Source organism: Erythranthe guttata, chromosome 8 (assembly GCF_056151865.1).
Source record: "Erythranthe guttata isolate IM_541 chromosome 8, IM_541, whole genome shotgun sequence".
In the NCBI taxonomy this organism is placed as follows: Eukaryota; Viridiplantae; Streptophyta; class Magnoliopsida; order Lamiales; family Phrymaceae; genus Erythranthe; species Erythranthe guttata.
Window position 1 is genome coordinate 18,332,377 of NC_142540.1, and position 22,125 is coordinate 18,354,501.

The following is a 22,125-nucleotide window of genomic DNA, read 5'->3' on the forward strand; positions in this document are numbered from 1 at the left end:
TAAGAAAAAAAAACAAATAATCCAAAAACAGAAAACCGACCCGGATTGAAGCGACCCGGATTGAACCGATCCGAATCATAGCTTCTTCCACTCCCACAACCGTAGTTCGCTCACTTCCGCCGTTCGCCGTCGATAACCAAGGGTTCCGCCGTTCGCCGTAACCTTCCGCCACCCCCTCCGCCGCCGCCTGCCGTTGCAAAACGTAACAAAAAATAGGCTTGTCACTCGGTTGCAACTCACCGCATGATCATCTTCAAATGCTGCAGAATTACGCAGCAATGGAGATACTTTGCAGAGCGTCGGCCATCTTATCTACTGTATCGTTTCTCATCTATGGTTGCTCAACTGTACAGAGACGAGTCCATGAGCAAGGAAGTAATACCATCCTTAATTCCGGAGTTCGATTCTCGTTTATACGCCGGAATACTCCAGCAGTTCATCAAAGCCGACGATCCCACGAGAGGAAAAATCCTCCACTGTCAAATTCTGAAAAGGGGGAACTGTTTGGATTTATTTGCTCGCAACATTTTGTTGAATTTATACCTGAAAAACGGCCATTTTTCGGATGGGCTGAACCTGTTCGACGAAATGCCGGACAGAAACGTGGTTTCATTCGTTACTGTAATTCAGGGCTGTTCTCAATTAGGTGAGTATGATAAAGCTGTTGACTTGTTCTTCAGGTTACATAAGGAGGGTCACGAGCTTAATCCATTTGTTTTCACCACGATTTTGAAGTTGCTTGTGAGCACGGGTTGGGTGGAGATGGTATGGCCCGTTCATGCTTGTGCTCATAAGCTTGGTCATGATTCTAACGCCTTTGTTGGGACAGCTCTCGTTGATGCTTATTCGGTTTTCGGGTTTGCAAATGTCGCCAAGGAAGTTTTCAAGGGGATTGTTGAAAAGGACATGGTTTGTTGGACCGGGATGGTATCTTGTTATGCCGAGAATGATTGTTTTGAAGATGCAGTGGATCTCTTTAATCAAATGAGGATCGAACGAATGGTGCCGAATAATTTCACTTTTGCAAGTGTGATTAAGGCTTGTCTCGGACTGAAGGCTGTTCGTGTGGGGAAGAGTGTTCATGCGTGTGTTCTAAAGACTTGTTATGAAATGGATCCGTACGTTGGTGTTTCGTTGCTTGACTTGTACACCAGGTCTGGTGACATTGATGATGCTCGGAAGGTATTTGAGGAAATCCCGAAAGATGACGTTGTACCTTGGAGCTTCATGATCGCCCGCTACTCGCAGAATGATCTTTGTGAAGACGCCTTAGATTTGTTTTCTCAAATGAGGATGGCTTTAGTGAGTCCTAACCAATTCACTTTAGCTAGTGTTCTTCAAGCTTGTGCAACAACGGGGAACCTCGAATTGGGAAGGCAAATCCATTGCCACATGCTAAAGGTCGGTCTAGATCGAAATGTATTTGCCTTTAATGCCCTCATGGATGTGTATGCTAAATGTGGAAAGATGGATGCTTCGATGGATTTGTTTGAGGAGTTCGAAAACAAAAACGAGGTTTCGTGGAACACAATGATCGTTGGATATGTGCAACTAGGGGATGCAGAGAAAGCCTTTCTACTGTTCTTGAATATGTGCGAAGATCGAGTTCAAGCGACCGAGGTAACATTTTCCAGCTTGCTTCGCGCTTCGGCATGTCTGGCGGCTTTGGAGGCCGGCACTCAGATACATACAATGGCTATAAAAACCATGTACGATGGAGATGATGCTGTAAGCAACGCCCTCATTGATATGTATGCAAAATGCGGACGAATTAAAGATGCTCGTGTAGTTTTCGATACTATGAGTAAGCTGGATGTTGTTTCTTGGAACTCAATGGTCTCGGCCTACTCGATGCATGGTCTAGGTGCTGACGCGTTGAGAATCTTTGAGAATATGCGAGAAACCGATATCAAACCTAACGAAATGACCTTTGTTGCTGTGCTTTCTGCATGCAGCAACACAGGGTCGTTAGTACAAGGAGAGTCTTACTTTACTTCCATGCTAGAAGAATATGGTATTGAACCGTGCATGGAGCACTACACTTGCATGGTATCACTTCTAGGCAGATTAGGTCATCTCGACAAAGCTGTAAAGATGATAGAGGACATTCCGCACGAGCCCAGTGTTATGGTGTGGCGTGCGTTACTTGGTGCCTGCGTTGCGCATAATAACGTGGAGCTCGGAAGATTTGCTGCCGAGCATGTGTTCGAAATGGAACCGCAAGATGAGTCGACTTACGTATTGTTGTCGAACATATACGCAACTGCAAAAAGATGGGATAGCGTAGCTTTTGTTAGGAAAAGCATGAAGAAAAAACGCGTAAAGAAGGAGCCAGGACTTAGTTGGGTCGAGCACCAAGGAACAGTTCATTATTTTTCCGTCGGAGATGATTCGCACCCGGATATCAAATTAATCCGAGGGATGTTAGAATGGTTGAACTTCAGAAGCAAAATAGTAGGGTATGCTCCGAATCATGACGCTATATTGCTTGATGTTGAAGATGATGAAAAGGCACGTCTTTTGTGGCTGCACAGCGAAAGAATAGCTTTGGCTTTTGCTCTTCTTCGAACGCCACCTGGAAGCCCCATACGCATAATTAAGAATCTTCGAATATGTGCCGACTGTCATGTCGCGATTAAGTTTGTATCCACGTTGGTACGGAGAGAAATTGTTGTCAGGGATATAAACCGGTTTCATCACTTCAATGACGGTGTTTGCTCTTGCAACGATTACTGGTGATCCTTAGAAAAAAGGTAGTTATCCTCTTTTAATTTCAGAATAATGTACATATTGGTAGCGATTGACATTCGATCATGCATTTTTGATATTTCGAAGTTTCAGTTTCAGGAGCAGTGTGCACATCGATTCTGGCAAAGAATGGAATATTAATCACCATTTTCGAGTGGGGCAGAGGTCCCGGTAGCCGCATGTCTCATCGAAGGTTTTTAATTTTTTTCTGTTCCACCTAACATTTTGTATATGCAGTGAATAATAGTAATTCATTAATGTCTCGTTGAATTATTCCAGAGAAAATTCTGAAAGCTGTTGTTCGACCACGGGGCTCCGTATTTCACTGTGAATGCTAGCAATTTCGAGGCGCAAAATCTAGTTAGTGACTGGGAATCAAGAGTTCTTGTCAGCATTAAAGAGGTTAGAGATTAATTAATTTTTTTAATCATTATCTTATCCGCCCTCTTGCTTTATTCGGACACAAACACGTAGAAATTGTGTTTAGTTATCGATTGTTTTACTGCGCCACTGTTCTAGTGCATTGTCGACTTACCTATTTTGCCATCTACTTGAAATGCCGTAATATGACTAACCAAAATCCGGGGTTGCATTTGGATTGAAAGATTTAGATTTGAAGAAACGGGTTGTCGAAAAGATTTCAAATTTACGTAATATTTGAGTATGTATGATCAAGACATGCAAATGATTTCATCTACTTTACGTATAACCATCCCAATTCAAGTAATCATTAGTGTCTAATTCTCTAATTTTCGACTGTTCGAGAAACTAAACCTCGGATAACTGTTTAATTTTTAATCAGGTCGCATGTTCGTTCATTCTGATTTCAAGACCCTTGTATACATGTAATATTATCGCCTTGCCTCGGTGAATTCTGCTTGTAACTGCATGCAAAAATTCGCAGAGCATTAATGTTTTTCTGAATATACTTTGCTTGCAAGAAACGGGTTTCGTTTTTTCGGATTTTCTTGCCTGATTTTTGTGTACTTGATTATGGTTTCAGGTAAACGGTGCTTACCAGTTTGTTGACAAATACCGGTGCTAATGTCGATGGATATACAGGTGAAATATAAATGTGTATATATATATATATATATATATATATATATATATATCAACACAATAAATTGGACGGATTTGAGCGGAAAATATACTTTCGGAAATTTTCATTGATTTTTTTTTCGGAAGTGTCAATGGATTCCGATTCCGATGCCAAAATTTTCGAAAATTGAAAATTCGTTATGATTTCGAGAATTTAGAGTTTCTTGGAATATTCTGAAAATTTCCGTGCTACATAGATTGTTGAATTAAATAAAGTTGGAAGAAACAAAAAAAGGTAGTACACATAAAAGTTGAATAAATACAAAAATTTGATAACAAAATTGACTAATCTAAGACTCGTAGGCAGGCGGACAGCGATCAGTCAATTGCTTCTAGCTGTCAAATTCAGGATCAACAATTATTGGCCACCTAACCCGCAAGGGTGGCCTAGCGGTTGGAGCAAGGGAGCTTGGGTCAATTGACCCAAGTTCGAATCCCCTTGTCAACGGTCGCTAGGTCGAGCTTGTCACACATGGTTAGCCTAGTGTGGTTTACATCTCTCGTATGGTTTGCAAGCTATTATACGAGAGTGTAGGTTTACCCAGTGCACCTATATGGTTGGCTGCGGGTTCCTGCATTACCAAAAAAAAAAAAAAAACAATTATTGGCCACCACTACGGCGCCGCAGATAACCGGACTTAATTATCTTCATTATTTTTATATTTATTTTTCTATTCTAATAAATCTCTACTAGGGTTCTCTAGCAAAGTCGAGATTTTAATTTCGAGGGGCGGAATGCACAAAAAAATACGTATTTATATATAAATTAGTAGAAATTTGACAAATGATAGGGGGAAACGTGATAGATACTATATTGCATCCGCCACTGACTGCTGCTGTTGTGTAGTCAACAACTATTGATATAATGCCTTGTTCTCAATTCCATGGACAACTTTTCAAACATGTTAAATGCATCCGGTTTAATCCGTAGTGTAAATAGTTGTGCAACGAATTTACTTTATTCGTTTCATATTATCTGTTACTTATTGTTTCGGCACTCAAATATAAATAAAACAAATAAATGTATGAGTTTTAGAAGAAAAAAAAATGTCCTTAGGACTACTAAAATGCCTTTTTTTCATTATTATTATTTCTCACTCTAATAAACTTATCTGTTATCTCCATAAGTTAGGAGTGCTAAAGATAGTTTGGCAAAAAAGAAAATTGAAAATTATGTTGGAAAACTATTTGGGTTCAATAAATTTTTATGTGCAAGCACCATTCGAGTTACTTTTATTTACCACATTAAATTTTGCTTAACATTTGTCTCGCCAAGGCCGACATAATGTATTAAATATGGGTGTGGGGGTGGGGTGGGGTGGGGGTGGGGGTGGGGGGTGGTGGTGGTGTTAAAAGGCCTTATTTAATTTGTTCTTGTTTTTCAATAGTGTAGCACAATCAAATCATCCATCCGTCTACACAATCACACGGTCATAGATATGTAACTAATTTGTCACAATCATGAAACATAGTTCATGCATGCAATATATCAGTCTTAATTACTTAATTGAAAATTAATTAATAACAAGAATATATTAGTATATACTACTATATTATTTGTACACATTTATTGAATTTTTTAATATTTACGCAACAACAACATCTAAAGTAGAATTAAATGGTGTCGATAAATTAAAGAGTCGAGCATTGATCCATCAGATTTAATACCGCTGCTCAATCATTTCAATGCAAGAAATTAATGCATTACTCAATCATGTCACATTTAAAAATATAAATAAGGTTCTATTGAATGAATCACACCCCTTTGTCTACTCTAATTATATTAAAACAATATAAGTATCATTTTTATTATCAAATTACATCCAAAAAAATATTATATATATATATATATATATATATATATATATATATATATATATATATATATAGGTAGTGTGCTCTAAAATAGAGGTGTTACCGAGCCCAGCTCGTCTATTTTGTCGAGTTTGAGCCCAATCTCATTTTGGGTGTTTTTCTAATTATTGCTATTATTATTAAAAGTTACTTAAATTATAATAAAAAAAATTACAAAATAAAGGATAAACTGTAATTATATTTTTTTTTTAATATTTATATGTTTTTTTATACTATTTCTATAACATTTTATATTAATATATATTATTTAAATAAAAAATCATAATATAAAAAAAATGACTCGTGAGCTCACGAACAACTGAAAAAAAGCTCGAGCTCGATAAACTTAAGTTCGAGCTTTTCGAGCCGGCTCATCGAGCTCACGAGTCGGCTGAACTCGTTTACTACCCCTACCCTAAAAAGAACCAAATGGTAAAATTAATAATACAAAATGCATGTGATTGGTATGACCCGACAAAAGCTATACTGAAGCATAATAAAAGTAAGTGCAAGAAAGCCAATAGCACAGTGGGCAACTAAAAGAAAACATGGTCACATGCTCACTAAAATCCAGAACCCCATCATCAATGTAAAAAAGTACACACTTGTTTGAATACTCATAGCGAAAAACAGATAGGCAAAAACCCTTTGACACCTCTTTGTAATTAAAATAATTGAGGCATTTAATTAGGGTTTTCAATTCGACCAAATCCAATAGAGTAATTAAAATTTAAATCTCTCTCAAGTTCGATCTGTACGGTTCTTGCTAATTTGATGGTGTTGACGTGATCTGTTTGGATTAATGTCTTTCTTCTGTTGCGAAGAGGAAGAAAAGAGAGGGAAACCGAACGCACCAGATTTTGACGAGCCTCGAATTGAACAAACCGGAACGTTGAGAACCGTAGAGATGCGTACATTCGCCGAGTACGATCTCTCCACTCCGCCATGCTTATGCCTGGGCCCACCGTTGAAGGTGCTAGGGCTGCTCGAACTTCTCTCCAAGCTGTGAAACACTACTTTTCCCGAAGAGTTCATCCGCGGACTATCGACTGACACGTCACGCGCCGGAACCGCAGATTCCGGAGCTCTCCGCATCGGACTCCGGCCGACTCTAGTGGACGCCGCCGTAGGATTCTCCGACGACGGCGGCGCCGCCCTGTGCTTGGCGACTCGGACTTTGGATAGGTTGCTGGCGATTTGGAGAGTACTGCTGCGAGGAATATTGGTACTGGTTGGCTTATCGGAATCGAGTGAGAGGCGAGGGAGTTCGTCGTACTCGTGCCCCGAGGAGGAGGAGGAGAGAGAGAGACGGGAGGAAACCGACAACGACTCGTTGTCGGTTGGTTCCTTCAGCAATGGGAGATTTAGAGATGAATCGACCGATGCATTTAATGCTGATTTAGATCCGCGGTGGAGGAAGTGCTTCAGGCTTCTGGCGGCGGCGGTTTTGTTGTGGCTGCTGTTGTGATGAGATGATGATGATGATGATGAAGACGACGCCGTTTTGTCCGGCTCGTCTTGCTTCGCGCCGCCGCCGTACAGCTTCTTCAAGCCGAGAAGCCCCTTCCACCGGCTCGAGCACGTCGGCGCCTTGGGTGAGAACAAGTACGTGTCCGTGGAGGAGAACTGCTTCCTCTGGCGGAAATACGGCGAGTCGTCGGCCGATCTGACGTCGGACGACTCCGGAGCTGACGTCATCGACTGCCGGATCGTGGAGAGGTGTAGCGGCACGAGCTTTCCGTCGGAGAATAGCTCATCGGCGGCGAGCATTTTCACCGGATCTTCGAGGTGGAACTCGAAATCGACGAAATCTTTGCCGGAGATTACTGGATCTGAACCTTTCGGCTTCTCGGCTTCCGCATTGTCCGATCTGGCTTGATTCTTCGCCGACGGCTTAATAGTCGACGCCTCCTCGTCCGGCAACTCGCGGCTGAATGAAATTCTCGGACTCAGCCACCCGTACGATGGGCATTTCACCGGAGTACAGTCCAGAAAACTTTCCGGCGAGATTCCGATGTTGTTTACGCATGCCGACGCCATCTCCACCGACCATGCAACAATTTATATACTATCAATATCAAAAAATCACCGAAAAAACTCCCAAAAAATCTCAGAAAATACAGAGAAAAAACGCACTACACCATCTCCATGAAAATATATTAAAAAAAATCAAAATCAAAATCAAACACGATATTTGGATGTAGAGAGAGAGAGAGAGATGAAAGAGAAAAATGGGGAGTGTTTTGTGGCTGGAGATACCTTGTGAATAGTGTTAGTCAGTTGTGGAGTTAGTGTGGTAGTGTGCATAGAGAAAATAAATAGCAACAAAGTACAGTGGGGTCCTTATACTAACCAATAAGGAGTTGACACGTATCATAGAGGGTCAAAGTTTGCTGACGTGGCTCCCAAACGGGAGGTAATTAGTATTTAATATTTAATATTTAATAGAAAATATCAAAATAACAAAATAACAACTTTTAGTATTTCTAGGCGCTTTTGACAAAAAGGAAATAGAGAAAAAAACAAATACCCTATTATTATTATTAAAAAAAAATAATGTAGCATTTCATTATATTAAAAAAATAATAAAAATATCACATATGTTATGACAACTGAATATATTGCATAAAGTTGATATATATAAAAAAAAAAAAGAGTTTCTGTCTTTTATAGTTTACACTTCTCGTTTAATTTACGAACTATTGCAAGAGTGCAGATGTTTACGAAATAGAACTTTATACTCGTTTGTTAGTTCATTTCGTTATATAAAGAACAAGTTTCCTAGATTCACCTAATATTGGTTATAATAATAATAATAATAATAATAATAATAATAATAATAATAATAATATAAAAATATAAAAAAATCTTAATTGCCGGGCCAAATTATTTTGATTCAATATAATGCTTCTTGAACCAACACGTATTTGTGGGCCCATTATCATCTCCTGAAGCCCATGAAGAAAATTGATAGACCCTCTATTTTATTTCACCCTAAATTTAAGATAAATTATGCCTACCTCCTCAAAGTTATATATAATTACAGCTAGACTGTTCATATTTATACAATTACACATTTCTCCCCTGAGGTATGATTTATTTGGTAGCCAACAATTATAAAATGTACACAATTGAGTTTTGGGTATGTCGACAACTCATCGAATTTCGAGTAAATGTACCCGAAACCATGATATACGTTATTCTTTCTAAATTCGAATTTATAAAATATAAATACAACAAAAGCGAGCAAAATTGAATACAAGGTATATAAATATTGCAATACGAAATGCATATACAAAGTAAAAGTACAATCATAAATAGTTAAGTACACATATGCTAAACATAAGTTACATATGTTACTTGTATAATCGCCTGCCCTGCGCGTCAGCTTCAAATTAACTGTCGCTTTAGAGCATTTCTTTTATTTCATATTATCTATTTTTTTTAGAGTTTCAATGGTACATTTATTATTTTCTCAATTTTTTCGTCATCTCCTTATAATATCGAGAGTATTTGACACTACTAACATATGATTCATGAAAACTCGACAGATTTAATACACAACCACAATATATATAAAAAAGTATTTAGATTATACAAATTGGCTGTAAAAATCCACAAAGTATCAATACACATATGTTTCTAATTAAAAACAAATTACAACATAATTAATTTGTTTACTGAGCCAAAGCACTTGTGTTGTAAACAAGAAGTGCACCTCCAGCAAGAATACCAACAAGTGTGACTGCCCATATGGCCAACCCTGTTGTGCCTGCATTTTCCATTCAAATTTAATTTAATGATTTTTTTTTATAATAACGAAAAAGATATTACGAGAAGAGAAATACGTAAACGGAAACAATCCGAAACATACCTCCGACGTAAACATCACCGGTTGGTGCCCACTCGTCTCTGTTGTAGATGGGGCTGTCGTTGATAAATACAAATATATATATAGCATTAGACTTTTCGAATTTTTGAGCTGTTGACAAGAGCTTAAAAGATGTTTCGAAGAATTAAACTTATAAGCTGTTAAAAAGAGCTTATAAGCTCTTCTAAAGTGTTTGGTATTTTTTTTCTAATTTTCTTTTTCAAAATTCAAAAAAAAAAAAAAGTTGTTTCTTCTAAAAGTATATCTATCACACATTTCTTATAAGATCATTACCCAAACACTTTTAAAATTAATTCTAAAAATAAGACGTAACAGCTTATCAATTCTTAAAACAACTTATTAGATATAATAAAAGTTTATCAACTATTTAAAATAAGTTTAACCAAACGGGTCCTAAGTGTCACCTGTATCCATCGACATTAGCACCGTATTTGTCAACATACTGGTAAACACCCTTTCCCTGGAAAATCACAATCAAAGTATATTTACGAATTAGTGAAATTCATTTAATTATCGAGCTCGATGAATTTGTTATTATGCATTTTTAAATACGAAAAATTTAATTATTTTATTTATTTATTATAATGTAAGTTGATTAAGGGCATAAACGTACTGTTGGCTTCCTGCCAGATGCATCTTTACCATCCCTCAAGTCCATGCCTCCACCAAGTCCTGTACAAAGTTCCAATTATGGAAATTAATAATCAATAAAATAATATTAATTACTAATAATAATAATTTGTTAATTATATAATATTTCATCCGATTCAAATTAACCGTCTCGTCGGAGATTTTGTTTTTGTTCTATATTATCGGTCACAATAAAATTACAAGGGTTTATTGCACTTGAATCCCTTTGTGTTATGTCAAATTGCTAAAAGACTAGCCCGTATTTTTTTATTGGCAAAAAAACCCCTCTTCGATTCAATTTTTTTTAGCACACGCCCCCCTAAACATGATACTAATTGCTAAAGAAAGTTGAATCGTAGGGATATTTTTGTGAATAAAATAACATTGGGTTGTTTATAGCAATTCGATACAACACCAGGGATACTAATTGCAATAAACTATGTAATAACAATATTACATTAATTATCTTTTCCATATTTGCAATTAGAACTTCCAATTCTAAAAATATATGAGTTATGGTCAAATTACGAAAAACCCCTCATGTTTGGGTAATTACAGCCACCCCTCAACTATGTATTAGTTTACGAAAAAACCCCTCCAGAGGTAAATTTGTGAATGTTAATTCAGTAAAACCGAATCGAAATTTTGGTACGCCAACATTTCATGCCGTTTACCGAACTCAATATACGATTTGGTTCGGTAAATAACCGAATTACATAAATTTTAAGCAAAAATATTTAAAAGGAGGGGTGGCTGTAATTACCCAAACAAGAGGGATTTTTTTCGTAATTTGGCGATACATCAGGGGTTTAGTTTAGCACACAACCCCTAAACATGATACTAATTGCTAAAGAAATTAATTCATAGGGATTTCCTTTGCGAATAGAATAACATAGGGTTGTTTTTAGCAATTCGATATAACACATGGGTGCTAACTGCAATAAACTATGAATAACAATATTAGATTAATTATCTTCTGTATTTGCAATTAAAACCTCTAAACCTCTAAAAATAGATATTAAAATCAATATATATTCATAATTAACTGATAAGTAGATAATTAGTGATGGATAAAAAAAGAAGTAATTAATTACCATAAGGAGTGTCGGTCTTGATCTTCTTGATGCCACTGGCCTGAACCCTAAGAGTGGTGGTTCTGTTCAGCGACGGCAGCCCCCTCACGGCGGACTTCTCCACGGTGAAGGCGGAGGAGGGTTTCAGGCTCAGGGAACTCATGATTGTGGTTGCCATTTATTGCTTCTACTGTGTGTGTGTGTGTGTGTGTGTTTGATCTCTCTCTACTCTCTGTGTGTGTTTGTTTGCCTTAAAAGTGGAGCCATATAACTAAATAAATAAATAATCAGAAATTGGCGATTTTCATTTTGACACGTGGCGCCCATTCTATGGCTCGATTCTGGATATGGTGTTTGCAGCGTTATCTGGAATTGAAGCAACTAGTTATGGTTGGTGCACAAGCTCCTGATTTTCAATATCCTTCTGTGGGCCAATTTGGAACTCTACCATTGGTTGTTAATATATATCTTTTAATTATTATTATTATTATTATTTTTTTTTTATCACTATTAAATAACATCCATTTTGATAGAAAATTTTAATATTATCAATTACGCATAAGCAAAGCATAGCAACTCCAATTTTAATCATTTTTTTTAAATATTAGACAATGAAATGTCAAAAATTGATTCCAAAATAAATAAAAAAGGAATTAAAATCGGCAAAATTAAAAAGTAATATTAATTTATAAAATACATAAAAATACTAACATTACTTTTTTAAGAGAAAAAATAGTGTCTTCACAATTATTAAAAAAAATAGAAATCAGAATTTCATATATAATTTCAATTTAACTCCATTTTTTTTTACTGAAAACTAAAAAGAAAAATTAGAATTTCAAAATTTTAATAAATGAAGAAAATTGTTTAAAAAGAGGAAATTATCTTATCGAAATCGACACAGTCCGATAATTCCGTTCCAGTTTCCATCTCTAATATACATATTTCCTACACATATAATCCACAAGAATGATAACACAAATGTTGGAGTTGCTTTATAAATTACAAGGTCCTGAGCACATTAACAAACTTTGCAGAAGCAGCAATAGCACTAGATATGGCACCTTCGACATTTGGCATGACACAAAAGTCCCCGCAAATTGCCAGTCGTCTCTTTCCGACCCACAAGCATTTCTCGTCTCCGGCAACGCTGGTAGCTGGGAAAGCACCCCCCCTGAAAATCGAATTCCCGACTTACATTATTATTCAAAAAAAAAATTAGCAAATAGTTGAAACTGACCATCTATGAGCTTTCTTGAAAAACGGCTGTGAGATATCGAGCCCAGTGCTCTCAAATTCTCGAAACAGTTCATCTGCTACTTTTGCCAGTACTTCACCAGAAGGCTTTCGCAATCCCATTTGGGAGATTATAAGCTGTGCATATTCTGCTGTCGAATGCAGCACCCACCGCTCACTACACAAGATCGAGGGGGGTGGGTGGGGGGTTGGAATTAGTTTGCATTTTAAAAAAGATCCAATATCAAATTATTAGTACCCTAACCTAGTGGTTGAACGGCCTGGTTTGCTGCTGTCACAAAAAGCCCAGCTTAGAATTTCCGAGTTCTTGAAAGATAAGCCTTTTGTAGGAATCTGAACCATGAGAGAGAAAATAATGAACTGTTCAAACGGGAAACCTCGTCTAGTTTTGAAGTATCTCGTATATATAATTCAAGCTCTTTCATCTCGTGCACACACTTACCGAGGAAAGTGGCTGTTCAAATGCCAACATAAGAGCAAAGCGTGGCGAAGCTGGAATTTCTTTCATTTGCAAGGCCATATCGGAAACCGAATTCAGATCTACACAGAACAAGCAACGTATTCGAGACTTGCATTCGAAGAATTAGCTAATGAGGAATTTAAATAATAAAATAAAATAGACTTAGTTAATACCAATTGGTGGTGGTTTTCCTGTGACATGAGTAAACCGAGACGAAAACGTGCTTTTATCTGATGTCACCACTCCATTAAAATGACCAACATTTTCACCATTCATATTTGTCAAGGACCAAGAATCGTCATCCTCTAACCAATCCAATTTCCCGATACCGACCCCAAATCTGCTCTCCACTCCTAGCAGAGAGAAATATATTTAAAAAAGTATACTAAGAAAAACCGAAACTATGACCGTGAAATACATACCGGGCTCACTGCATAATGCTCTGCAGATAGAGTTCATTCCCGGGACACCAACATATTTCTTATTTGATCCTTCCTGATTTAATTTAAATCTAAAGCTCAGTAAGATAGTAGCTTGAAAGACCAGAAATTGTAGATGTGTTCGGAAAGATAGTGCATGCCGTTTCCAACAGAATTCAACGAGGCAATATTACACATAGACAAGATCCTAAAAGTAGAACGAAAAATGAAAATCCGAAGAAGAATAGTGAGGCCCCCGGAAATTAGAGAATTAGACACTAATGATTACTTGAATCGGGATGATTATATGTAAAGTAGGACGATGAAATCATTTGCCGATCTTATAGATGCGCAAGAGGAAAAACTAAATCACCGTTAAGTACAGACTCCCCGGAATATTGAATAAAATAGTTTTGTAATTCACTATTGTTCATCTCTGTGGATTCAAGATCAATAACAATGAATTCAAATATTCATCTTTCAATCGAAACGCAACTCCAGATTTTTTTCGTAATCGTATTTCAGCATTTCAGTTAGACGGCAAACTCATTGATGAATATATAACTGAAGATTATAATTGGTAACCACAGTCAACAATAACAAAAAAATAAAAAAATAAAAACCTCAAACCTCTTCAATGGTGGCAAACATCTTGGATCGAAAATCGAAAGAACCGAACTTCTCTTTCCATTCAGCGACAAGACCTCTTGATTCCCAATCAGTAACTAGATTCTGCACTTCTAAATTGCTAGGGTTCACAGAGAAATACGGTGCACCGTGGTCGAACACCAGCTCTCTACCATCTTCAGAATTTTCTCTGCGGCAATTCAACGAACACATTGATAATGATAAATAACTGTAATTACAAAAAAATAGGAGGACATTAAAAAAAAAAAAAAACCTTCGCTGGGACATGCGACCGCCGGGACCTCTGGCGGACTCGAAAATGGTGACTGATACTCCGTTCTTCGCTAGAATCGACGCGCACACCGCTCCTGAAACTGGAACAAAGCTTCGAAATATCAAAAAAAAATGGCGGATCAACTTTCGATCGCTGTTAATACGTACATGAATCTGAAAATTGAAAGAAGATGGTGCTCACTCCCGCTGCCAATTACGGCGACCTTCGATGCGACACCTGTCATGGCGGCGCCGGAGAGCCCGATATTATTCATCTGAGTTCAGATCTTTTGAAATTTATCTGTTAGGCGGAATCGTTCGGGCCGGGCCGGGCTGGGCCATCGCTTTAAATAGACATCGACAACAAACCACCCCACTTGCTTCTGAGCTAACCATAACTATTTTTCCTTTTTCCGAATTATTTATATTAAATTTAATTAAATTGGATTAATTATTAATTGGCTAATTAATTTTGTTTACTACTTGAAAGATTTTTTTTGTTTATTTTTTTATGATATTATAATATGTTAGGCCATTCTTGACTGTAGAAATTACCTTCGCTGCATATACAAATGTTGAATTAGTTATCGGGAAAAATACAGTTTTCATCCCTTAAGTTTGCATTAATTTCACATTTGATTTGTTATGTTTTAAAAATTCAATATTTTCAACCATTTTCGTCAATTTTTTGTTAAAACTAACCTAGTCAAGTGTGTGAGCTTAACTAACGGACTAACGGTAAAATAACGGATATGACCAAAAGTATTAAATTATTGAAACATGAGGGTCAAAATGTGTTTTTTATAAACACGAGGGACCAATATGAAATCTCTTCAAAATTGAGGGGTGAAAACTGTAATTTCTCCATTGGCTGTTAAATTTGAACCCACCATATTTAGTTGCGAAGAGTTTTGGGAGATTCTACCCATTTCTTGATTGACTTTTTTGTAGACTTTTGGGCTGCTACAGCGGCGCGTGATTCGCCTTGTCTGAAGGAATCGCTGTTGCTCTTCTCAATTCTCTCGAGATTTTCGTCGCCTGGTTTTCTCGGTGTAAAGTTGAGGTATTTCTCTCTCCTCATATCATATGGGTTTCTTTTAATTTCTGCAAAATATCACTGATTATTTTGCTTTTGATTTTCGTTTTCGATTCCTGGAGACTGGAAATTGGGTTGATCGAATGTTTATGTATCGTTATTTGCTGAAATGATGATGTAATGCTCCGGTTGGACTCTGTTTTGGCGAAACTGTAATCTTGCTTCCAAGGTGTTTGTTTATATGCCTGTTTGAGAAATAACCAATCTTTTTTGACTTTCTTTTATATGATCCCTCTGCTTTTCATGTCTCTGATGGTAAACTCGAACTGGGATTCTGACTAACTAGTTGTGGATGATCCACACCATTTTGTTTGACCTTTTTCGGTTTCAAGCTTACATTAATCGATTTTTACGAAGCCTTTTATCTGCAATGACCTATTATGTATGTTTATGATCTATTCTTTTTGCTATGGCAGGTGTACGATTCGATTCATTTAAACGAATCTGTTCTGCAGCTATAGTTGAGGAAGTCACCGATTAAATCCTACAGATATGTCCTCTTGTTTTCCTTGCTCACGTAGTAGAAGATTAGATCCAGGGACCCACGATCCCGAGTTTGATGATGGTAAATTTGAAAGCTTCAACTTGTAAATTCACTTCCCAATATTTAATTCAACGATGATTTCACTCTCTTTTAAGTGAATTTTTCATGTGCCTAAGCCATTATAACTTGTTTCTTTTCGCATTAAACTGGTTTGCACACAGAGCTCTCGGAAATCCGTATTAATCTTTTCTCGTACAAGGAGCTGAGAAAAGCTACAAATGATTTCAGTCCAGCTAATAAAATTGGAGAGGGAGGATTTGGTTCTGTTTTCAAGGTAAGAAAACTTAGCAGTTTGGAGCTGACTACACGTGTATTCTGAACGATTTTGTTTTTTTTTTTTTCTATAAACAGGGGAAACTTAGGAACGGACCTATGGCAGCAATTAAAGTTCTCTCTTCTGAATCAAGACAAGGCGTAAAAGAGTTCTTGACTGAGATTCAAGTGATTTCGGATATAAAGCATGAAAACCTAGTGAAGCTATACGGTTGTTGTGCGGAAGGCAACCACCGGATCCTAATCTACAACTACCTCGAGAATAACAGCCTAGCCGAATCACTAATTGGTATAAATTTACTTTTCCTTGATATACAGTAGTTAATCTGCTCATCTGAAATGGGCTTTAAAAGACTTCCACTCGACTATGATGGCACATTTTCAATTTGGGGTTATGTTAATGATTTAATATTTGTTTGACAGGTGGCAGTCGTAAAAGCATCCACTTTAACTGGAAAACGAGGGTTAAAATTTGCATTGGAGTTGCAAAGGGGCTTGCCTTCCTTCATGAGGAAGTGACGCCACATATTATCCATAGGGACATAAAAGCGAGCAATATTCTTCTCGACGAAGATTTGAACCCGAAAATTTCCGATTTTGGCCTTGCCAAGCTCATCCCTTCCACCGTGACACATGTCAGTACGCGGGTGGCTGGAACCATGTAAGTTTTGAAATACTGTAGCAACTATTCGAAGCATGTATTTCATCCTTCATCTTTTTTATTGTGGATAGGGGTGGAAATTAGATCGGGATTTCCGATTAATTTCCGATTTCCGCCAATTCTGATCCATTTTTTTTCAATTTTGGAACAATATTTTGTTTCATCCCGGATTCGGAAAATCCGATTCCGATTTTTTTATGAGATTTTGATTTCCTTTTATTTAAAATTCCAATTTATATTTTCTCGAAATTACACTTATAAAATCAATATTATTATGCATTTTATATTTTAGGTAACTAAACAATTTGAATTTTCCGAAATCCGCCGATTCCAATCCGAAAATTTCTGATTTCGGAACGAGTTTCATCATTCCAATTTCGGATCTCCGGTTTTTCTGATTTTTGGATCGATTTTTTCTCCGAAAGTGCTTTATTCTGATCGGATCTATCTGATTTCCATCCCTAATTGTGAATATTATTTGATTGTTTTTTCTAAAGTGTTTTATTCTGATCCGATATGTCTGATTTCCACCCCTAATTGTGAATATTATTTAATTGTTGTGGCAGAGGTTATTTGGCACCGGAATATGCAATAAGAGGCCAACTTACACGCAGAGCGGATATCTACAGTTTCGGTGTTCTTCTTATCGAAATAGTCAGTGGGAGATGCAATACCAATAGAAAATTACCCGTCGATGAACAATTCATTCTTGAAAGGGTATGTTTTATCATGCAGTCAAATTTTTGAGGTTGTATCATTTCAATTTACCGTATATGTTTTAGACACTAAGGCCTTGTTTGGATCAAGGAAAATATTTTGCGACTTAAACAAAGAAATACATTTTTCTTCATTGCGAAATCCATGAACCAAACAGACCCCAACAAAATCCGATTGTTTTTTTTTTCTTTCTCTTGCAGGCGTGGAAACTTTACGAGAAAAACGAGTTGGTGGCACTGGTGGACACGTCACTAGACGGAGAATTCGATCCGGTCGAGGCTTGCAGATTCCTAAAGATCGGTCTTTTATGCACTCAAGACTCACCGAAGCTTCGGCCCACTATGTCGAATGTTGTCCAAATGCTTATTGGTAAGAAAGATGCCGATGAAATTACGGTAACCAAACCGGGTTTGATTTCGGATATAATGGACTTGAAGAATAGAAGCAATCCCAAACCGGAGCAAGATATTGATCTTACTACATCCTCAAATTACGACTCCTCTGGTTCCAACACTTTGGTGAACACGAGTTTTACTTTTGCACCTTCTTCTCAGACTACCGCGACTTTTAGTCAAAGCAGCATTTGAAGATATACGTTTATAATTACGCACGTGTGTAGAGAGGTTTGTGATTTGTTTCGAACTCTATTGATGATTTTTTTTTTTTTTGCATCCTTTTCGTGTCTCTCTCCTATTTGTTCATACGTAAAGAATTCACCACCAGCTGTGAATAAATGTAAATTTTCATGTAGGTGTGTGTTATTTGACTTATTTATACACGTGGATTTAAGAAGCAACAATTGTTTATTTTCGTAACAATTTATTATTATTATTTACTAATGTCTTATTTGGGTTAATCAAAACAATAATAGTAAAGATTGATCTGCATAACAAAATTCATCAAATTTACATTGACCCAATAATATTTTGATACATTGACGTTGTACCTAATTTGGAAAAAAGAACATATTTTTTTAATAGCCATCGTTATACTTATGAAATTGCCAACCATCGTGACACCCGATTTCACAACCTTCGAAACAAACGGTAAGCCAAGGCCGCCTCTCGCAAACCCTACCAAAGCCGCCCTTCTCCGCCAAAGTACCGCCAGCCCCAAACCATCTCAACCCCCGGAAAAAACCCCCCTCCATTACCTCCACCATCCCATCCGATAATCCAACACAATGATAAACATCAAGTTTTCGAAGTTTACAGTCACTTTTCGCTAACATTCTAAGAGAATTGTCACTCACGTAAAAGCAATACCTCATGCACAGCTCACTAATCGCATCACAGCTCGAAACAATCGCACGAATCGCTCTATCCGATATTCCAGGCATGTAGCCGATATCTAGGGATAATAACGTCTTTTTGATTTTTAACTCGCCGTTGAATAAGCAGATAATTCCTCTATCGTTCACTCTAGTGCATCCTCTGAGGGACAAATGAGTCAAAGGTAAATCGGCTCTACTCAGAATATCGAGGCCACTGTCTGTAATATCGGCCCCACCTAGGTTAAGTGATGTCAGCGTACTTACACACGATATGTATTCGATGCAGTGGTCAGCTATGCTCCTGCATCCGTTTGTGTCGAGCAATTCCAATGTACTGGACGAGGCGAGTTCGGATATAGACTCGCTGGTTACGAGAGGGCAAGATTGCAATTTCAACTCGACGACACCGGTTATTTCGTGAAACGCCATGTCAGACAGTGACGGGGCGTTTCGGATTTCCAGTTTCTTGAGCTTGTGAGACGAGTGGTGGAGTGACGAAAATCCAGCATCGGTGACTTTGGAGAACCCACCAAGTTTTATTGATTCTAGATCTATGCAGCTCTCAGCGAGAAGGAATATTCCCATATCGTTGACTCTCTTGAAAGAAACGGGGGAGTTGAGTCTACTTCTCACAATCGAGAGGTGGGTGAGGTGGCGGCAGGAGATTAAGGACTGTAGGCCGTTGTTGGTTAAATCGAGAGGGAGCTTTGGCTCGAAACATGGCCTGTCTTCGAGGTCTAGGTCAACCAATAGAGGAAGCGAGCTCGTGATTGAGTTCATAAGCCTATCGGTTATAACATCCAAGACAAGGGAGAGACGGACTAATGTAAAAACACCAAAGCTAGAATTCGATAAATTCATCGGAATCTCTCTTTCATCTCTTAATTTCTTGATAAAATGAGTAGCATCTTGTTCGTCCAAAGGCTGCAACTTAAGAGATTTCAAAGCTTTGGGGAGGAAAAGATCGATGCTGGATAAATCGTACGCATCGACTTCTGTTCCGCGGATTTTTATGGATAGATGCTGCAAAATTACGTTTTTGTTGGTGAGATATCGTTTCATAAGAGCAATCAAAGTAACAGTAGCAAACATTGTTGTTTTTTTTTTTTTGTACCTCTAAATAGATGAGATTTTTCAGCATTTCGATGAGGTTTCTCCTAAAAAAATCGGGTGAGTTCTTCCCTGCAAATTCCACGACAAGAATCCTGATAAAGAGACCGCATTTTCAGTTATCCTTCAAGTACATATTATCAATCTGAAACCCTAAAAACTATGGAAACTAACTAATTTTTTCAGTGAAATGTAAATCTACACCAAGATTACTGAAGTACAAAAAAGTTGCACCTTAAATTAGGGCACTTGTCTCCAATTGAGGCGAGAATCTGATACGACAGCGACGCACAATTGAGCAAATTCAGCTCCTGCAATGGCGGACGAAGAATGCTGCTGATGACGGAGCTATCATTCAAGTGCAGACAATCAATCGTAACGCTCTTCACCCCTCTCAATCTGGGAACAATGCGACGAACGAGTTCTCCGTTGGGTGAAAATGCCTAAAATTAAATCCGATTAAATCCCTAAAAAGGAACCACCATTAACCGTAAGTACGCAATTAAGCGGATAAATAGTTCATAAAATTAAAACAGAAGCTTACAGAAATATCGAGAGATGCGAGAGTTGAAAGAGATTGAGAAACAATTGAACGGAGGCTGCGGCAAACGCAGGCGACGGTGCAAAGTGACTCCAACTCCAGCCTTTTGAAAATCTCGCTGAGAATTATTGTGTCCGGGAGAGGAAAACCTTCCAGCGGTGGCGCGCCGCCGGTTTCCGGCGGCGAAGCGGCGGTCTCGGCCCTGGGTCTCTTGCTGCAATTTTTCATTTTGAAGAGACGAGAAAATGCCGGAACTTTCGCGGGCTGGACCGATTTAATGTGGTAAGTGGATATCGGGTTCGGGTTCGAGTTCGGGTCGGGTCGAATCGAAACCAAAATAATACGGACCTAAACTACTTTATTAAAAAAGGCCCAATAAGGTACAGGGCCCAAGTTATGGTAGCCCAACAAGGTTATCAAAATTCAAAACTCCGAGAGACGAGCACCTTAGCCGAGTGGGCCTCGATAGGAAACATGTCGACTAGTTGCCGAGCGTGCTGTACTCGGACGGTTGTGCCGAGTTGGAAGCCCGATTAAGTAGCAAGCGCATTTATTGCTCTAACAAGCGGCGCTGACAACCGGTCAGTAGCATTTAATGCACCCGACTCTACCATTTAATGACCGACGTAAGCTAGAAAATCGGATAAGTTCATACCATTGTACTAGCTAGCCTCGCCTAACGAACATGGCCCATAAATGATCAGCTCGAATAATAATGAACGCTCGGGAAATGGTGAGACGACGTGGCTCTCGGCCCGATTTTTGAGGAACTCTTGTGGATCGATGAAGGTAAGCATAAAAATTGACTCACCCCCTTCTATAGAGAGATATATTTTTGTTCACCAACTCACGCATTCCCTTATCTCACTAAAATAATACATCTTTCGAAAAACAATATTCGACACCAGTGACTTGACCGTTGGAGTGCTAATTTTGACGTCTTCGAGCTATTCTTTTGTAGATCGGTCGGAGTCCCCTGACGAGCAGTCGACCGCTCAAAAGGGACCCCACCTCATCAATTGTGTTCATCGGAAGAATCAAATCCTATTATTATGATATTCAATATTTTTAAAATCGGACCGGACAATTAAGTGGGCCGCGGTTGGAAAATTTCGAAAATCGAAAATTTCGTTTCAATTTCCACCCTTATTTGCAACAATCCAAATCAAGAAGAAGATCGATTTTCATCTATTAATTTGTCTGTTTTCGATCTTTTTTGACAAAACATGGTTTTTTGGACAATTCCGATTTTGTGGATTCAGCTAAGATTTTCCCAGTTCTCATATTTGACCCAAATTTTAGGCATTTCCGAGTTTACGCATAGGACCTGATTGGATGAGCAGCCAGTTCGCGGTTCGATCGGACAATCCGGTCCAGTTTTCAAAACATTGATGATATTGTTATTCACATCAATCCTCAATAACTCGTAGACCCCACAAACTATACTCCCGCACGATGCCACGTCACAAAGTGACAAACATAAGAATGACATTTTATGGTAAAGCAAATAAATCTTGTGGATTAATTATTAATTAATACATTTGTATAAGGAGGCAAATGCTTCCAAATAAATGGA

The 22,125-nt window shown here is 38.0% G+C and overlaps 6 protein-coding genes and 1 long non-coding RNA gene across 8 annotated transcripts; 2 read left to right on the forward strand and 5 right to left on the reverse strand.

Annotated features, from left to right (window-relative positions):
* Positions 1-23: 23 nt before the first annotated feature.
* LOC105962124 (Tetratricopeptide repeat (TPR)-like superfamily protein) lies at positions 24-2,941 on the forward strand. Its single transcript, XM_012986406.2, has 2 exons — positions 24-2,753; positions 2,842-2,941. Exon 1 carries the CDS (start codon positions 244-246, stop codon positions 2,737-2,739), a length of 2,496 nt encoding a protein of 831 aa, XP_012841860.2. The 5' UTR covers positions 24-243; the 3' UTR covers positions 2,740-2,753; positions 2,842-2,941.
* A 1,025-nt stretch (positions 2,942-3,966) lies between these two features.
* LOC148768696 (uncharacterized) lies at positions 3,967-5,150 on the reverse strand. The gene is made up of 2 exons (XR_016033226.1): positions 4,462-5,150; positions 3,967-4,218 (listed from the first exon to the last, which is right to left on the reverse strand). It is a non-coding gene; the product is annotated as an uncharacterized LOC148768696 (long non-coding RNA).
* A 1,090-nt stretch (positions 5,151-6,240) lies between these two features.
* LOC105962123 (uncharacterized) lies at positions 6,241-7,994 on the reverse strand. The gene has a single exon (XM_012986404.2). It carries the CDS (start codon positions 7,741-7,743, stop codon positions 6,445-6,447), a length of 1,299 nt encoding a protein of 432 aa, XP_012841858.2. The 5' UTR covers positions 7,744-7,994; the 3' UTR covers positions 6,241-6,444.
* A 1,261-nt stretch (positions 7,995-9,255) lies between these two features.
* PSBR (photosystem II subunit R) lies at positions 9,256-11,720 on the reverse strand. The gene is made up of 5 exons (XM_012986403.2): positions 11,320-11,720; positions 10,209-10,267; positions 10,000-10,055; positions 9,578-9,630; positions 9,256-9,475 (listed from the first exon to the last, which is right to left on the reverse strand). The coding sequence occupies exons 1-5, from the start codon at positions 11,474-11,476 to the stop codon at positions 9,381-9,383; spliced, it is 420 nt and encodes a 139-aa protein (XP_012841857.2). The 5' UTR covers positions 11,477-11,720; the 3' UTR covers positions 9,256-9,380.
* Positions 11,721-12,128: 408 nt separating this feature from the next.
* On the reverse strand, positions 12,129-14,730 carry LOC105962121 (FAD/NAD(P)-binding oxidoreductase family protein). The gene is made up of 9 exons (XM_012986402.2): positions 14,537-14,730; positions 14,336-14,435; positions 14,065-14,251; positions 13,438-13,510; positions 13,189-13,368; positions 12,998-13,095; positions 12,800-12,888; positions 12,539-12,712; positions 12,129-12,472 (listed from the first exon to the last, which is right to left on the reverse strand). Exons 1-9 carry the CDS (start codon positions 14,607-14,609, stop codon positions 12,301-12,303), a joined length of 1,146 nt encoding a protein of 381 aa, XP_012841856.2. The 5' UTR covers positions 14,610-14,730; the 3' UTR covers positions 12,129-12,300.
* Positions 14,731-15,210: 480 nt separating this feature from the next.
* On the forward strand, positions 15,211-18,443 carry LOC105962119 (cold-responsive protein kinase 1). Of its 2 annotated transcripts, XM_088822178.1 has the most exons (8): positions 15,258-15,397; positions 15,493-15,599; positions 15,847-15,995; positions 16,136-16,248; positions 16,326-16,536; positions 16,671-16,908; positions 17,475-17,625; positions 17,826-18,443. In XM_088822178.1, exons 3-8 carry the CDS (start codon positions 15,923-15,925, stop codon positions 18,210-18,212), a joined length of 1,173 nt encoding a protein of 390 aa, XP_088678304.1. In that variant the 5' UTR covers positions 15,258-15,397; positions 15,493-15,599; positions 15,847-15,922; the 3' UTR covers positions 18,213-18,443. The 2 variants fall into 2 exon arrangements, with proteins under 2 accessions (XP_012841855.1, XP_088678304.1); XM_012986401.2 differs by lacking the exon at positions 15,493-15,599 and having other exon boundaries at positions 15,211-15,397.
* Positions 18,444-18,477: 34 nt separating this feature from the next.
* LOC105962118 (RNI-like superfamily protein) lies at positions 18,478-20,789 on the reverse strand. Its single transcript, XM_012986400.2, has 4 exons — positions 20,553-20,789; positions 20,243-20,451; positions 20,013-20,103; positions 18,478-19,921 (listed from the first exon to the last, which is right to left on the reverse strand). Exons 1-4 carry the CDS (start codon positions 20,775-20,777, stop codon positions 18,599-18,601), a joined length of 1,848 nt encoding a protein of 615 aa, XP_012841854.1. The 5' UTR covers positions 20,778-20,789; the 3' UTR covers positions 18,478-18,598.
* Between the last annotated feature and the right edge of the window lie 1,336 nt (positions 20,790-22,125).

Coding starts and splice junctions, on each gene's coding strand:
- LOC105962123 (XM_012986404.2), bottom strand. CDS start 7,743: ATGGCGTCGGCATGCGTAAACAACATCGGAATCTCGCCGGAAAGTTTT.
- LOC105962124 (XM_012986406.2), top strand. CDS start 244: ATGATCATCTTCAAATGCTGCAGAATTACGCAGCAATGGAGATACTTT.
- LOC105962121 (XM_012986402.2), bottom strand. CDS start 14,609: ATGAATAATATCGGGCTCTCCGGCGCCGCCATGACAGGTGTCGCATCG. Junction 14,252..14,335: donor GGTCGCATGTCCCAGCGAAG/GTTTTTTTTTTT, acceptor GAATTGCCGCAG/AGAAAATTCTGAAGATGGTA. Junction 12,889..12,997: donor TTGAACAGCCACTTTCCTCG/GTAAGTGTGTGC, acceptor CTCATGGTTCAG/ATTCCTACAAAAGGCTTATC.
- PSBR (XM_012986403.2), bottom strand. CDS start 11,476: ATGGCAACCACAATCATGAGTTCCCTGAGCCTGAAACCCTCCTCCGCC. Junction 10,268..11,319: donor CAAGACCGACACTCCTTATG/GTAATTAATTAC, acceptor AACTTTGTACAG/GACTTGGTGGAGGCATGGAC. Junction 9,476..9,577: donor CGGTGATGTTTACGTCGGAG/GTATGTTTCGGA, acceptor TGGAAAATGCAG/GCACAACAGGGTTGGCCATA.
- LOC105962118 (XM_012986400.2), bottom strand. CDS start 20,777: ATGAAAAATTGCAGCAAGAGACCCAGGGCCGAGACCGCCGCTTCGCCG. Junction 20,452..20,552: donor TCGCATCTCTCGATATTTCT/GTAAGCTTCTGT, acceptor ATTTAATTTTAG/GCATTTTCACCCAACGGAGA. Junction 19,922..20,012: donor AAAATCTCATCTATTTAGAG/GTACAAAAAAAA, acceptor GTAATTTTGCAG/CATCTATCCATAAAAATCCG.
- LOC105962119 (XM_012986401.2), top strand. CDS start 15,923: ATGTCCTCTTGTTTTCCTTGCTCACGTAGTAGAAGATTAGATCCAGGG. Junction 15,996..16,135: donor CGATCCCGAGTTTGATGATG/GTAAATTTGAAA, acceptor GTTTGCACACAG/AGCTCTCGGAAATCCGTATT. Junction 16,537..16,670: donor CCTAGCCGAATCACTAATTG/GTATAAATTTAC, acceptor TTTGTTTGACAG/GTGGCAGTCGTAAAAGCATC.